Source organism: Frankliniella occidentalis, unplaced genomic scaffold (genome assembly GCF_000697945.3).
Source record: "Frankliniella occidentalis isolate FOCC.00 unplaced genomic scaffold, Focc_3.1 Scaffold19, whole genome shotgun sequence".
In the NCBI taxonomy this organism is placed as follows: Eukaryota; Metazoa; Arthropoda; class Insecta; order Thysanoptera; family Thripidae; genus Frankliniella; species Frankliniella occidentalis.
The window spans coordinates 2,003,721-2,018,419 of record NW_026267149.1 but is presented as its reverse complement, the minus strand read 5'-3'; the positions used below and the strand labels follow the sequence as shown (position 1 = coordinate 2,018,419).

General features: G+C 55.1%; 2 protein-coding genes across 6 annotated transcripts in view; one reads left to right on the top strand and one right to left on the bottom strand.

The window, feature by feature from the left end:
* LOC113207075 (microtubule-associated protein RP/EB family member 1) overlaps positions 1-14,699 on the top strand; it is a 389,806-nt gene that overhangs the window by 14,155 nt on the left and 360,952 nt on the right. The gene's annotated exons all lie outside the window — the stretch shown is intronic.
* Positions 1-14,699, bottom strand: part of LOC113207082 (uncharacterized) — a 58,484-nt gene that overhangs the window by 14,558 nt on the left and 29,227 nt on the right. The window contains exons 4-6 of the mRNA XM_052264470.1: positions 8,840-9,053; positions 5,695-5,866; positions 3,289-3,425 (exon numbers count right to left, since the gene is read on the bottom strand). Of these exons, the coding sequence (XP_052120430.1) occupies positions 3,289-3,425; positions 5,695-5,866; positions 8,840-9,053 (523 nt within the window). The remainder of the gene's footprint in view (positions 1-3,288; positions 3,426-5,694; positions 5,867-8,839; positions 9,054-14,699) is intronic.

Here is a 14,699-nt window from a genome sequence, read left to right as displayed (position 1 = left end):
GATTTACAGTGTATGTAGTGGGCTACCAACCCGGACCACCTGTAAGGCGCATAATGGCAATTTTAATGGCTTCTGAAATTTTCTCTCAAAGGGAAATTTTCGAAGACTCTTCGGGTCAAATCTTTTAATTGGTCCATAAGTACCCCCTTACCAAGTGGCATTGCTTGACACAAAAATGCAGTATCCCCCTGGACTCAGCGATGTAGACCACGCACTAACGGGGCCAGGAGGGCGTGCGCGGCCGAGGCAGGCAGGCCCGTGAAATGGCGACACGTCGACACGTCATAAAAAAAAAATCCGTCTTAGAGAGAACAGAAGAGAGGGGGAGGGGAGGGGGCGGTAAAAATACAGATTGGCTGGCGAGATATTTCACATGCATGAGGTGTCATATCCAACACCGCGTGTTACAGAGTGACACAGTAGCGTGTTGTGCCGATGCGCGCCCAAGATAGTGTGGCGAGTGGCAGGTGGGGGTGGGGCAAGGTGGCAAAGGTAGTAGGGGAGAGAGGAAGGGAGTAGGGGAGAGAGAGAGAGAGAGAGAGAGAGAGAGAGAGAGAGAGGGGGACAGAGAGAGAAAGAGGAGGGGGTAGTGAAGACCTCCCCGGCGGCCCCTCACGACACGGATTGTGGTGGGATCACCGGCCGGGCCGCGCAGCAGAGCCCGGAGCAGAGCAGACCCGAGCCGGGGGTGACCCGCAGGACGGAGAGGGAGGTCGTGGCGACTCTTGCTTGCACAATGTATCTTCCGTTGGCGACGATCCAGGAGAAGGAGGTGGAGACGGAGCAAGAGGATGGGGAAGGCGCGGGCGGGCAGTCCGCTGGGAAGGGGAGGAAGGGAGGGGCAGCAGCAGCAGCATGCTCGCCCTCCCCCAACCAACCGAACCAGGCCCTCTTTGTGGTTGGATGGCGTCCTCCGTGTCGCGGTCGCAAGCGCCAACGCAAAGGCGATTATGGAAAGAACGCGATTACACAGTCGACATCAATTGGGGGGGGGGGGGGGGGAGGACTCGTGACACTGCGAACACGATCTGGTTGGGGCGGCTGGAGCTGGAGACGTAGAGGGAGAGAGGGCGCTGCGACGGCTATGAGGCTCGAGCGGCTCGCTAGAGAGGTGTTTGAAAGGATGGGCGCGCTCCGTGTGACTGCAGGGGCTGCGAAGCTGGAGGGCCTCAAGGCTGGAGCGGAGTAGGGCGTTGATCCGTCAGCCGTCTCTCATCCCCCACTCCCACCCCACCCGGCCTGCTAGCGGCGGGCGCCCAAAGTGTTGTTAAGGGGGAGGCGAGAGGTGCGTCGTGGAATGTCAAAAATGCGAGGCGGGCGGGCGGGCGGTGGGCGGGCAGCGGGCAGGCAGGAGGCGGGCAGGAGGCGGGCAGCGTCCGCCAACGGGCAGCCGGCTAATAAGAGTCGAGGAGGTCCAATAACGGCACAAAAATGAACGTCATTCCTGCCGCCAAGAAGGCAGGCGCCAGGCAAGGATTCCATCAAGACGCGTCGCTTGAAAAGAATAACTTGTTTTTTTCTCTTTGAAATGTATAGGTGCACGACCGCGTTTTCCAGGAATGTTTTGCAGTGCCCTTTGCGTGTTAAGGCTTCGCGGGGCGCGGGCGCGGGTGTGGCGAAGTGAGGTGGGGAGGGGGTGAGTCGTTAGCCCTGCGGCCATAATTAGGTGCCAGCAGGCCGGCCTGTGAAATCTGAAGCTCCAGGTGAAGGAAATGACGCGCATCCTGTTGGCAAAAAAAAGAACTACACCGGATAGGAGCGCGCGAAAGGGAAAAAGCGCGCGTGAGCCGCCGGCGGGCAGAGTGCGCTTTTTGGATTAGAAGATGGACTCCCTTCGTAGCGCGTGCCTGTTTATATTTGCGGAGAATGTTTGTTCTTTTTTCCTCCCGCAGGGCAAGAAAGCACAACAAACACCTAAATGGTTGAGTTGCAGACTACTAAGAATTCACCCCACTCCGCCCCCCTACCACCCCCTCCATCAGACTCTGGAGAAAGGGAAAGAGAAAAAAAGAAGAGGATCCTTTGTAGAAGCGGGAGGAAAATTCGGAGTGGCCTGCGCCAGAGAGGAGAGAGTGAGAGAGAGAGCGAACTTATGATGCGAGCGCGGAATCTTCTCTCCCAGATGTGAGAAAGGCGGGAGAAGAGGGGGGAAAGGAAGGCATTTGTGCGACGCTCTTAGCGATGCATGTCTTTTTTAAAACGACAGATGAAGGATGTGCTTTTATTTTGGAAAAGATGCAACCCCGGAACACCGTTATCAAAAGCAGTGCAAAATATAAATGTAGTAAGTATTTTTCCTCTTTTCGTGTGTAAGTGTTGCGAAGTCGAGAGAGACGCCAGGCTGAACAGGTATTTGCAGCGGCGTCCCTCCCGTGTGCACCGGAACGTTCGCTGGACCAAAGGATGCTGTCGGGGCGGGATGAGAGTACGGCCCCATCCCCCAGCTTCCACCCGGGGAGCCATTGTTTCCTCAACACTTGCGCCCCAACAATGGGAGCGAACGGACTCGGCGGTACTTTCTGCAGCGGCCAAACCAACTTGGGCCTCTCTTAGCCCCACTCCCTCAAGGGGTGAGCCCCGCCTCCGCTCGCCGTTTGTTCGTCTAGTGATGATGGTGATGATTATTACGATTATGATTATTTCTTTTCAACAAAAGCGCCGCCGCCAACACCCCTCACCTTCCCCGGAAAATTATTACGAGCACGTCATCAACTTCAGTGTTGCTAGATGGGTGGGAACCCTGCTGTGAAATGTGCAAATTAAAGTCGCAGCAGTACTTAAATGTGTTGGACACATTCGCAGCTAAGCGATCAGGTTTTGCAGCCAAAGTGCGCAGTCAGACTTTACATCATGCCTCCGAATTGTCCAATTATCGAACACACTAAATGGCGAGGGACAATTTTTGTACGTAGGCTGGATGTGTCTTTGAGCACATCTAACCCAAATGCAAATTTGCATCCAAGTCACATACAAAATATAGCATTTGTACCTAGCCTAGGTACACTTTGTACCACTGTACAGACAAACTTGTATCTGATGAAGATGTGCTCAAAGACACATCTAACTAAGGTACAAAAATTGTCCCTCCCCATTTAGAGTGAATATGTGCATTGGTCGCTCTTAGACTAGTAGAGCAGTTCCGCACGGTAAAAAGAACATCTTGGAATTCAAGTAGATTCCTTGGTAACTGTCTTGAAATCCAAGTAGATCACTTGAAATCCAAGAGGTCTTTTTTACCGTGCGGTTGAAAGTTTATGGTTGTAAAAGTATTTGGATTAGACTACTCACCGTTGAGCACGTGCACAGCGACGCTGGCGCCGGCCAGGCTGCCCACGGAGCACGAGTAGTTGCCGGAGTCCTTCTTCTGGGCGTGGCGGAGCGTGAGGGTCGACACCACACGGCCGTTGACGCTACTGGCGTTGGTGCTAAAGGTGGAGCGGGAGAGAGAGAGAGAGAAAAGAAAGTTTTATTTTTAAGAGGGTGCGTTCGATCCACACTAGCAGCGGAAGGGACCCAAAGGGGACGGCCGCACCAAACACCGGCGGCGGCGGGACCCTCCACCCCCCGACCCCCACCCCGCTGGAAAAAGTTTCTCCAGGCCGAACGTGCTTTAAGTCGAGTGGTCGTCCATGTCTTATCTGGAGTGACACAGCTGGCCGTGCGGGGACAGCCCACGGCTGCCGCTGTGTGTCGCACTTAAAACTGCTGCGCTTACCCCACCCTATCCGGCCACCCCGCCCCGCCACCCCCGCCAAACTCAACTCTTTTCGGATGCCTCGTGTGCTGAGAGGCCTCCAGGCGCGTCGGCCCTCGACTAGGAGTCGCCCGACGTGACGACAACCACGATTGCAAAGAATGATGGAGTTGAAAGCTGTCACCAAACTGTCCGCAGTGCCCCGCGTGCAACCCCTCGCCTGCGGGCAGCCCCAATCCCAACTGACATAGTCCATTTTCATATAGACGAGGACGAGAGCCCACATGAACGAAAAAAAAACACACATCTAAAACACAGCAAAATTAAAATCAGTGCGCTTACGATATAATTATTGAGGACAACTTGTGTCATCATGCTCGTTCTGACGAGCTATTTCCAACCAAGGGACAACTCACTTGCCAGCCATGAGATGGGGACATTTTATTGCGCCGTCTGCCCTGTCCGTTGCCGCCCCCTCTGCCTCTGTCGCGCGCAGGCGTCCCCCGCCCCCGGCCCGCCCCCGCCCGCCTGCACTCCCGGCCCGCCCCCGGAGATGACAGCCGCGCTTTGGGTCCGGCCGAGTGGGTGAAGGGAAAGGGTCCCCGACTCGAACACGTTAATAAGAGAGAGACGCGGGGAGCGGTCGCGGGGGGTGACAGCAGAGGAAAGAAAGACGGACCGCAGACAAAGGGCGCCGCAGGAAACAAACAAAACGCGCCAACAAAGGGCGGCTAAGTACGAGCGCGGAGCGGCGCGCCCAGAACCAAACACCGGAGACCAAGGAAATTTTAAAGTGGCGGCAAAACTTTGTAGCGGGGGCGGCTCCTTTCCTTCCGCGCCGCGTCTAGAGGCTCCCGCCGAGACTCCCGGGCCGCGGCCGCGACGCTCCTCTCATAAATAACTCCCACAATAACGCGCGCGGGTCCCAGCCACTCGCCCCGCGCCGCCGGCCACGCGCCGCGCCACCGAGATTGGGGCAGTTTCACTAACCTCACCTCCCACCAAAAACACTAAAAGAAAACACGCGTTCTGCAACAAGAAGCACGCGGCACAATGCTTCAGCCTACCGACACTGGAAAAACAAAAGTGTAATTTAATCTAATGCTTTTATTGGCACATGATACCTCACAAGACCCACACGTTAAAAACGACGTCCTGGTATGACGAGTGGAAAAACCACGACGCTCCCCATGCATTTCTTCCATAAGACGTCTTTGGTTTTTCTAAACTATTATGAAAATCAGGACGTCATTTTTTTACCGTGTAACCATAGGCATAAATATCGCTAATTAATGTTATAAATGAAGGCGTTACTGAAAAAGTTTAAGAAGGCGTTACGTAAACTCAAATGAATTACCACAAACACATAACTAGTCCAGATTAATTGTCTGCGTATACGTGTACGCTTCATTTGCGTCAACCCCTTACCTCCTTACTACTCCAATAGGCCGAAATGAAATTAAGGATCTCATCCAAAACAACGTCGATTGTTCCCCAATCACTTCCTCGCAGTTGCCCGTCCTCTCGTGCGGAGCGGAGCGGACTGCTTTGCATAAAGACTGGAGGGTGACACAGCTTAGCCCTTGTTGTCCACGGTGGCCGCTCGTTTCGTGCCACCACCCCCTTCTTCTCTTCCCCCCGCCTCCCTTTCCCCTGCTCCATAGCATCAATAATAGGCTGTTCTAAAGTCCAAACAATTGTGCGGGTGCCGACCCATCCAACTTGTGGCCGCGTAGAGCACTTTAAGTCGGTCCGCCGCCTCACGGAAAGAGAAACAACGGAGAAGTTAAACACGTTTTCAAGCCCAAAACTGTCCCTGATCTCCCTTCTCGGCATATACACAAAATTCATCTATTTTTAATTATTTTTTTACCCTATAATGTTGGAAAAAAAGGACAAGAGAAACACTCATAACAGATAAACGTTAAAGAACAATCAAATTTTGGACTGATTTAAATCGTAAATGTAAATTTTTCGACGAGTAAACACATTTGTCTCACCTGACGCCTGCACCCGCCTGGCTCAGTGGCTGGCGACCGCGACTCCAGTGCACCGTGTCCCCCGGGCCCTCCAGCTGGCCGGCCAGGCACGTCAGCTCCACGGCCGAGCCCGCCTTGTAGTACCGCTCCGACACGGGGTGCATCTGCTCATCCACGATCTGCACGTCCGGCGCTGAAACACACGAGCAGGTCCATTTGGCCAAAGCGTCTCCCTTTGTGCAGCCACACGGAGACAGACGGGGGCTAGTGCGGTGCGATAACCGTCAGAGAGCACCACAGGGAACGCCCACCAGACGGACCAGACGGACACGGAAGGCTAGAGAGAGGGACCTAATTAAGTAACTAGTCTCTCCTCCTGGCGCAGTCAGTCCTGTCGCGGGAGAGCCGTCTGAACATCATCTTCACCTTCAACTTCAATGAGGGTTAAGACGTCAGTTCACAGAACTTGAATTCGGGGAATCGAAAAGAACAAAAGAGCCGCAGAATAAGGAGAAAGCTTTACTGTGCTTGCGGGGGAAAGCTTTGAAAGCAATACAACACAGTTACCGGGGGAGAAGAGGCCCGGTCATTCCTTTCTTTTCTGCTGGAGAAGGGCAGCGCGGTCCAGCCAGTCTCACCGGTGCGCCTCGAGCGCCCCTCCTCTCCTAGTTTTTATACTCCCTACTTGACTCTTTTTACTACCGGTCGCCTCTCTTTTCCTCTCATCTTTGCCAGATTTTTTTCGTCCCTTGTGACACGACGGCTGCTGTGCGCAATCAAAAGCGACGCAGTCGGGGGCGAATAAGACTTATATAGGGGAGAACGAGAAAAGAAATAGAGTGCACCTTTTGTTGAGCGCAGAGTCGGCGATATCAGGACAACTCCCCCACCCCGTCCTCCTCCTCCCCTCCTCCCACTCTCCGCATAGACCCCAGAGTATTTCGAACCTTCTTCTCCGCAGCCACACCCCTCTCCACCTTCGCTCTACCGCACGGCACATTAGTCTTCATTCCACACGGCGATCGGCAGCGGGCTGCATTCTATCTATCTATCTATCTATCTATCTATCTATCTATCTATCCATCGATCCATCCATCCATACATCTATAGGGTACGCGCCCTCCTCTGCAAAAGTCTTTTTCCCTCTTTGCCCTCTTCATTTGCGCAAAACTATCCGTTCAAGCTGGCGGCCAGCCAAAGTGTCTCCCTCTCCCCTAGCTTTGCCTCCGGCCAGGACCGGCCAGCCGGCCTTCACTGCGTTCAAAAACATGGCGCCTTCCGCGACCAAGCGCCGCCGCCGCCCCCGACGAGTACGAAACTCTCTCTCTGCACTGCACAACGAGACCCGCTCAAGTACGTCGTAATTCACAACATTCCCATCCCAGCATTTGCGAACTGCACAGTAAGCTGAATTCGTTTGCGCCTTTGTTGACTGGGTGCTGGTTGCTCCTGCTGCTGCTGTCAGATAGATCGACGGCGTACAAAGAAAGGTCGACGGCGCCTCTTCGCCCCCGCCTCGCTTTCTCGTCGCCTGTTTTCCCCTGACGACCGGCGCGGGGGCGCGGCACTGTACCACTGCACGCCCTCCATGTCGACGTCCCCATCACCAGTCCAATCCGGGCCTGAAGGCGCGCAGGGGTCGCGCGGGGGCTTCGGCACAGAGCCGGGCTATAGAGCCGCCCGAGCCCGGCGCCGGCCGCTGGACTGGGCTGGTCTTGGCCAGCCCCGCGGGGACCGGTGCGTGGGCGTCAGGAGAGTGACGCCACCGGCCCGACCGGAGGCCCAATGAGCCCCTGAGCACCCCCTGGAGGACGCCGAGGAGACCACGAGCCTCTACTAGGCCTGCCGCGCCGCGCTCGGCGCTCGGGTCACCCCCAGCCAGCTTGTCAAGGTAAGGGTAGAGGCCGGCCTCCTCGGCTGCCGCTGCCGCGAGGTTGGAGGGGGGGGGGGGGACGGCTCCCAGCGGAGGGCGAAGCGGGTAATGCCGTGGTAATATCGGGCGCGAGATAACAAACTCGAGGATAAGACATCAATCTTTCTAGTTATTGTTTTTTTATTTTTTGAAAAAAATCTGATTATTTTCCTAACATACTTTCCTGGCTAAAATCCTAAAAATACATGTTTCGGGTTACATTTCATAAAAATCAGCATCCAATTTTACCCATTTTCTTTTTAGAACCTGGTTTAAAACTGTTTCAAGAGGCATCAGGAAAGGCGTGGTACCCGGCGGGGGGAGTTGAAAGGGTGCAAAAGAAAGGGTCTGTAACCGGGTCGGTGGCAAATGGGGATAACGAGGTAACCAGGAGGGCGGGGAGGCCATGAGCGACGGTCGGGGCCCTGGCACCGATTTGTCACCAACGCTGAACGGTGCATGGCAGTACACGGGGAGAGAGAGAGGGGCGAGGTGAGAGGGAGGGGGGGGGGGGGTGCAGCAGGACCCACCCCACTAGACCGGGCCAGGGGTAGTCACAGCAGCCCGCCGCCGGGCTCCCTCGGGCCCAGGAGGAAATCAAGCCTAATTACGGGCTGAGCGACGGCCGAGGCGGCCAGCGGCGTCCCGTCCCGTCCGGGTCCAGATCTGACAGGTGAGACGGATGCTGGGGCTCGGCGGGCGTGGGGCGGGCGCGGGCTATGACGTCATCGATGAACGTGAGAGCGGGGGCAGGCGACGGGCCGGGCCGGGGGCGTCAGGAGGAGACCGACTGTGCGAGCTGCGGGCCGGGCCAGCGCCGGGAAGGGGAGGCGCTCACGAGGAATTCCACGGCATTCCCTCCCGGCACTCCCATCCATTAGACACGCCCCCCCCCTCCCACCCCACTCGCGGCCGAGAGGAACTTTGACGGCCGCATAGAGATGCTGGACCGCGCGCCGCAGCTCCTCTCCTCGAGGCGAAGCGGGGGAACAGGAAGGAGCGCAGCTGCGGCGCCTAATGATGCCGGTGTACCGGATGTAACTGTGAATACGCAGCAGTGCTGCAGGTTTGCCCACTCTTTATACCCGTAAGGGGCCATGGCCCCTGCGGCCAGAGTATGCAATCCCGCAACACTGCTGCGAATTCACAGTTGCACCCGGTATATTTGATACACTATCCATTGCGACCACGAATGTGAAATAAACTGCATAAAAATGATGGAGTGAAGCATACAGAGATAGAGACCACACCCACCTGTGACCCGGAGGTTGACGATCCTGGCGAGCAGCGGGTGCGTCGTGACCTGGCACTCGTAGCGGCCCTGGTCGCGCAGCGTGACGGGCGAGATCTCGAGCCGCCAGTCGTTGGGGTAGCGGAAGCGCAGCGCCAGCCGCTGGTCCGACGAGTAGGTGGTGCCGCCCACGGTGAGCAGGTGCATCTGCTCGCCGCGCCGGTGCACCCACGTGACCTGCGCACCACATTGGCCAAATGAGTTGTGCGTAGAAAACATCTCAGGAAGGTTCGTGTACCGGGTGTAACTGTGAATACGCAGCAGTGTTGCGAGATTGCATAATCAATATGGCTGCAGGGGCCATGGCCCTTTACGAGTGTAAATTAGTAGGCAAACCCTCAACACTGCTGCGTATTCACAGTTACATACGGTCCATTTACGACCTAATTTCACACTTCTCGTACAAGTGTATCCTATGACTTTGTCCGCCTTCCATTCCATCATTCGATATGCCAGCAAAAAAAGCACAATAGCAGGGCACGGATTCGCTTTGCCATGCTCGAATGACAGACTCGACGTATTTTAAAACAAGAGACGGGAGATGTGGGATGTGAGAGGGGGTATGGAGGCAGCGCGAGACGCGGCCCGCTGTTAAAAATGTCTGTACACGACAAAAACCTAAGGTTTAAGGGAGAGTTTTCCATGATGTGTGTCGTAAAATTGTAATTTGAAATGGTAATTTTACAAGGCACTTAGTACGTACTTAAAGTTGATCGAGAGGCAAGAACGAGCTTGTCAAAAAGTTACAACGTATTATGTGAATAAAAATTAAAACAAATATTGTAACTTTACTAGACTATTTTTCACAGTGGCCTGCGGTGGACCCGGACCCGCCTGCTATTACTGCCAAATAAACTGCAGCTGGCCTGGCCAGCTTGAAAATTCCTGACAAGGCCTCACGCCAAAGTGTCAATACGCGCCAAAAGGAGTAGTAGCTCTTCCATATTCATGGGCAATCAAACCACCAAGTTCCTCCAGGCAGCTGGCTGGCTGGCAGCGGCGGATCCGACTTTTTCCTTTAAAATATTTGAGCTGGTGATGAGTGCGCCGCGCCGGGCGTACCAAGCGGGGCGTCCGCACCTGGCCTCGCCTTCATCATCAAACGCATGCTCATTGAGACGCTGGGGAGGGGAGGAAAACCCTGACCTTGGGGCGCTCTGCGCATCCCTCTCCCGGGCCCGAATGACCCGGGCACTCGGAGTGACCCGAGCCGACGGGGGGTTCAAATACCGGAGAGGCTAGTCCCTCATGCCTGAGTGGAGAGGCGCGCGGAGCGGGAGGGCTGGACCGCCAGGCCCTATGGAGAAAGGCCTACTGCAGGCCTTGAGCCGCACCCCATCCCCCATCAGCAGTCGTCCCCCGCAGTCGAACATTGAGCGAGAGGCGGGCGGCTCTTGAGCGGCTCATTGAGCTGGTCAGTGCACCAGCCCGCCCGCCTCGGTCGTGTGGCTCCTCGCCGGGCTCTCCGGGGAAATATGCCTTGAGCCGCATGTGGGGCTCGGCGGCGGGGACGGTGGCACCGCGTCAAATGTATCCGTCGGTTGAGCTCTATTATTAAACGCATCTCCCACAAAACAAAGTCAACACGGTTGCCTCACGTTTCGGTTTTCCTATAACTTTTAATCAATTTTCCCCTGAACTAAAAAGTTGGCTCTCCGGATGTGCCTGCTCCTGCGCCAAGGTGCGTCTGTAAGCCCCCCACCCCTATTCCACTCCTCCAAGGAGGCGCAGGGCGAACTGATTAATCGCGCCGTCGGTCCGAGCCGCTCCTCGCCGGAGACGGCGACAGGAAAGACGAGCAATGACTTTCTCAAACCTCCAAAAACTCGAAACTTTTCTCCATTAGTTAAGCGGTGTGGTTGGGGGAGGGCCACTGGGACCCCCACTCCTCCTTCCTCCCGCCGAGGCGCGGCCATCACAAACGGCGCCCCCATTAACCGCCCGGCCAAACATTGCACCGCCGCCACTACTTGCTCGACACGCCTGTACTGCTGTGGGGCATGGGTGTGCCCTCGAGGAGGCAAACCCCCACCCCCCTCAGGGCGACGAGCAGCGCCCCCCGCTGCCCCCCCCCCCCTCACTGCGAGGTGCTGCCAATCCCCGGCGGTAATTAGGCGCGCGATGAAGAACGCCCCGTAATTGACGTGGAGTGATGACGGCTAAAATGGCGTCCCCGGGGAGATACAAGGGGGACGCAAAGGGGGAAGAGCCAATACACGGTCCGCGACGCGCGCGCCGTCATGTTATTGTGCTTAAACACACTTATTTTTATTAAATTTATTTGGGTGGCTGCGCTGGGAAAGTTTTCCAATCGCTATGAACGATGAAATAAACACGCTAATAGCTATGCTGCCCCTTCCCTTCAACAATCCCCGAACTAGCGGCCCATCGGCACACGCCTCACTTCACATATACGGTGCGACTTTTTAACGTGCCGAGAACAAAGCGAGACACGGCCAGCAGGTACACTCGTGCCAGCAAAAATAAACCGTCCCATCAATGAAACGGTACTGAAAAAACACAACACATACTCTGATATCTCTGCGATCCCCCAGCCCGCCCCTGCCACCACGCCTCACTGATCGTCCAGGCAGTTGAGCCGATACGGCACGGCTTAAGACGTCGGGGCAAGCACTGGGATGGCTGCCGGTCGAGCAGCACCGCCACTACGCTGGCCGCAGGGAAGAGAAAAGGGGGCGGGGAGAGGCTGTGTGTTTTTCTCCCCCAAATCCGCCCCAACTGCTATAATATATTTCGCTCCTGCATCATTATGCAGTACAATCCTTGAAGCACGACCCCCCCCCCCTCCACACTCCCTCCCGCCCCTGCCAAAGTCGCTTCTCCATTTTCAGGATCCCCCCGTTCTTGCCAACCCGTCTCAGCAGCAGTATCTAAGCGCGCTTAGGAGGGGAAGTGGCTGCTTTTGCCGAACCTTCAAATTGGGGGCTAAAGCAGTGGCGGGGCGTTGGCGTGGCGTGGCGCGCGGACGCGTCGGATAAAGGACTCTGTCGACGAAGTTGGCAACAATGGGGAGGGATATATTGTTGTGAATTGCAGAGCGCCCTTTATCTGTGTGCTTATAAGCCCAACAGGGTGGTGGCGGAGGCGGAGTACACCGCGAAGAAAGCGGGGGAGAATGTGGCCGAATAAAAGTTATTTTAGTAATTACAGAGCACTATTACTACGCAAAAAATATTTGTATGGGTCAGTTACAGGAATAATTGACCTGATAACTAGAAATTTAAGCCTTTTATTTTATTCCTTCAAAATCATATGTGGGCATTAACGTAACCCGTAAATTCACAAAGCCACTGAAATGATGAGGGAAATTGAGCCTCCCGGCCCACTTGCCACTTTACTCAAGATCAGTACCAGTAGTATTACCCCCGTTCCACTTCTTCACACAGCTTTTCCTACCCTGAATATTTTGTCCTGCATATTACCCGCCTTGTAAAATGATTGCAAACTATACTCTTTGCAAAGTTGCAAAAAAATTTGCGAACCTTGTATGGCAAAGAATTAGTTCGTATTGCAAAGAAAATATTTTGCAATACGAGGCTATTCTCTGCAAGTATTTTGCAGTGCGGGACGGACACGGCTCGTTGACTGACACGGGGCCGCGAGGGCCACGCGGTCCGCGGGGCGGCACCCCGGACTGTGCTGGCGGGGACGCACAAAGCATTGACGCTGTCGCACCGCCAGCAGCACCAGCCAGCCGCCTCCCGCCCGTCGCGCCCGTCTCCCGACTGTTCATTTTCTTTGTTTTGAGGTCGCCGCGCTGCGCGGGCTGCGCGGGCTGCGCGGGCTGCGCTCAGTGCGCCGGCTCTCATTCCCGCACGTCCAGCACCAGCCTCATCACGCCGCGAGGGGACAAAAGCTCCCCCGCCCGCGCTGACCTTTAGAACGTACAGCTGCTCGCGACACAAAGCGGCGCGCGACGCGGCGTCGGGTTCAAACACCGGACGGCTCAAATTCTTTTTATACTAGTATCCTTCTCCTTCTCATCCCCTCCTGCCCCCCCCCCCTTTCTCTCTCTCTCTCTCTCCCTCGCTTTCCCTCCCTCTCTCTCATGAGACCCTGCTCAAAAGCGCCATTACGAACCAGAGTCGACACAGGTTTTTCCTTCCCGGCAAATTTGATTCCAATTACTCTCGAGAGCGTAAAGGCGCAGCTTGGGCCGCAGAAAGCAGCGAGGCAGAAGTGTGTGTGTGTGTGTGTGTGTGAGTGTGTGTGTGTGTGTGTGCGTGCGTGTAAGAGATGGAGAGGGGGGGGGGGGAGTTAGAGGGGGAGCGCGAGTGAGCGGAGCGCGGCGGGGCGACCGGGCGAAACCCTCCCTCCGCTCGGATAGCTGGCCGGACGATGGCCGCCTCCGTGAAGAAGATTCCGGATCAAGGATCCGGGATCTGGCGGGGGATTATTGGATTCCCAGCGGGACGCGCGGAGACGCGGGTGGGCGTGGCGGAGCGTGGCGGCGGGTTCGGTTGACATGACCGGCATCTCCTCACACACACTCCGCCCGGGCAGTGTCTCCATTCACTCACAGACCACACCGCCTCGCCTCGCCCCACCCGGGAAAATTTCTGGAATGCTCTGATAAACGGAATGATCTTGAGGGGATGGAGAGCGCCAAAGAAACTTTTCACGAATGAAGTAAAAGGCTGGAATCGCGTATTTTAGATGCATGGTGGACCATATCGGCCAGGACACCTGACAAAACAAAAAAAAAAAATTTTCAGCAGTAAATCGGGTGTAACTGTTCCCAGCAGTGTTGCTGAGTTGCATACTCAGCATGCACTGATAAATTAAGTGTTCAACTGCTCAACACTTGTAAGAGTGCAACTGCAAGTTAAATACTTGCAAGCTGTGCAACTCCGTAGTCTTACACTTGCAAGTGTGCAACTCAGTAGGTCTGCACTTGCAAGTGTGCAACTCCTCGGTTGAACACTTCCTTAGATTGGACGCTTACTGTGTAGGAAGTGTTTAACTGAGGAGTTGCACACTTGCAAGTGCACACCTACCGAGTTGCACACTTGTAAGTATTAAACTTAAGTATTTAACTTACAGTTGCACACTTAGAAGTGTTGATCAGTTGAACACTTAGTTTATCAGTGTGGCCGCAGGCCATGGCCCCTTACAGGTGTAAAAAGTAGGCTAACCCGCAACACTGCTGCGTATTCACAGTTACACCCGGTATATTGTATACTGATGTACATGCCATGTACACTAAAGAACAGTGCCCCGTCCTTGCCGACTGCTCGTTCCAACTATTTACCTACAGGGATGAATTTTACTACTGTGGATACACAAAGGTATTTTCTTTTACCTGGCAAGTAGTTTTACTGCAGTGAAGAAGTAAAGGTTGTCTTTAAAGCTTACTTCTAATAACAGTGTGCTGGGAAATTTACAAACACCCTGTACTCCAAAATTTTAGTTTCCTCTGTATATCTAAATTTAAAAACAAATTCATCGCACACAGGCGTTTACGGGTTACTACTGAAGTAAAATTACCCACAAAAGTTTTAAGGAGACAGCGAATATCGAGCCACTCCTTTTCGCGACGTGAACTAGCACTGGCTGTGAGCCCCCGCCCGTCCGCCCAGGTCGTGCGGTCAGCTCGCTCGCCAGGCCGCAAGGCCGCGACGCTTCTTGCAGAGAGCCGCTTCGCCTCGCCGTGGGGATTATTTGTGAGAGCTTTTACGGCGGTGACTGTAAGGGGCGCGGGGCGTGGCACAGGGGCCGTGAGCGCGCGTTTTATGCGCGACCAGCCAAACTGACGAGAGAGAGAGAGAGAGAGAGAGAGAGAGAGAGAGAGAGAGAGAGAGA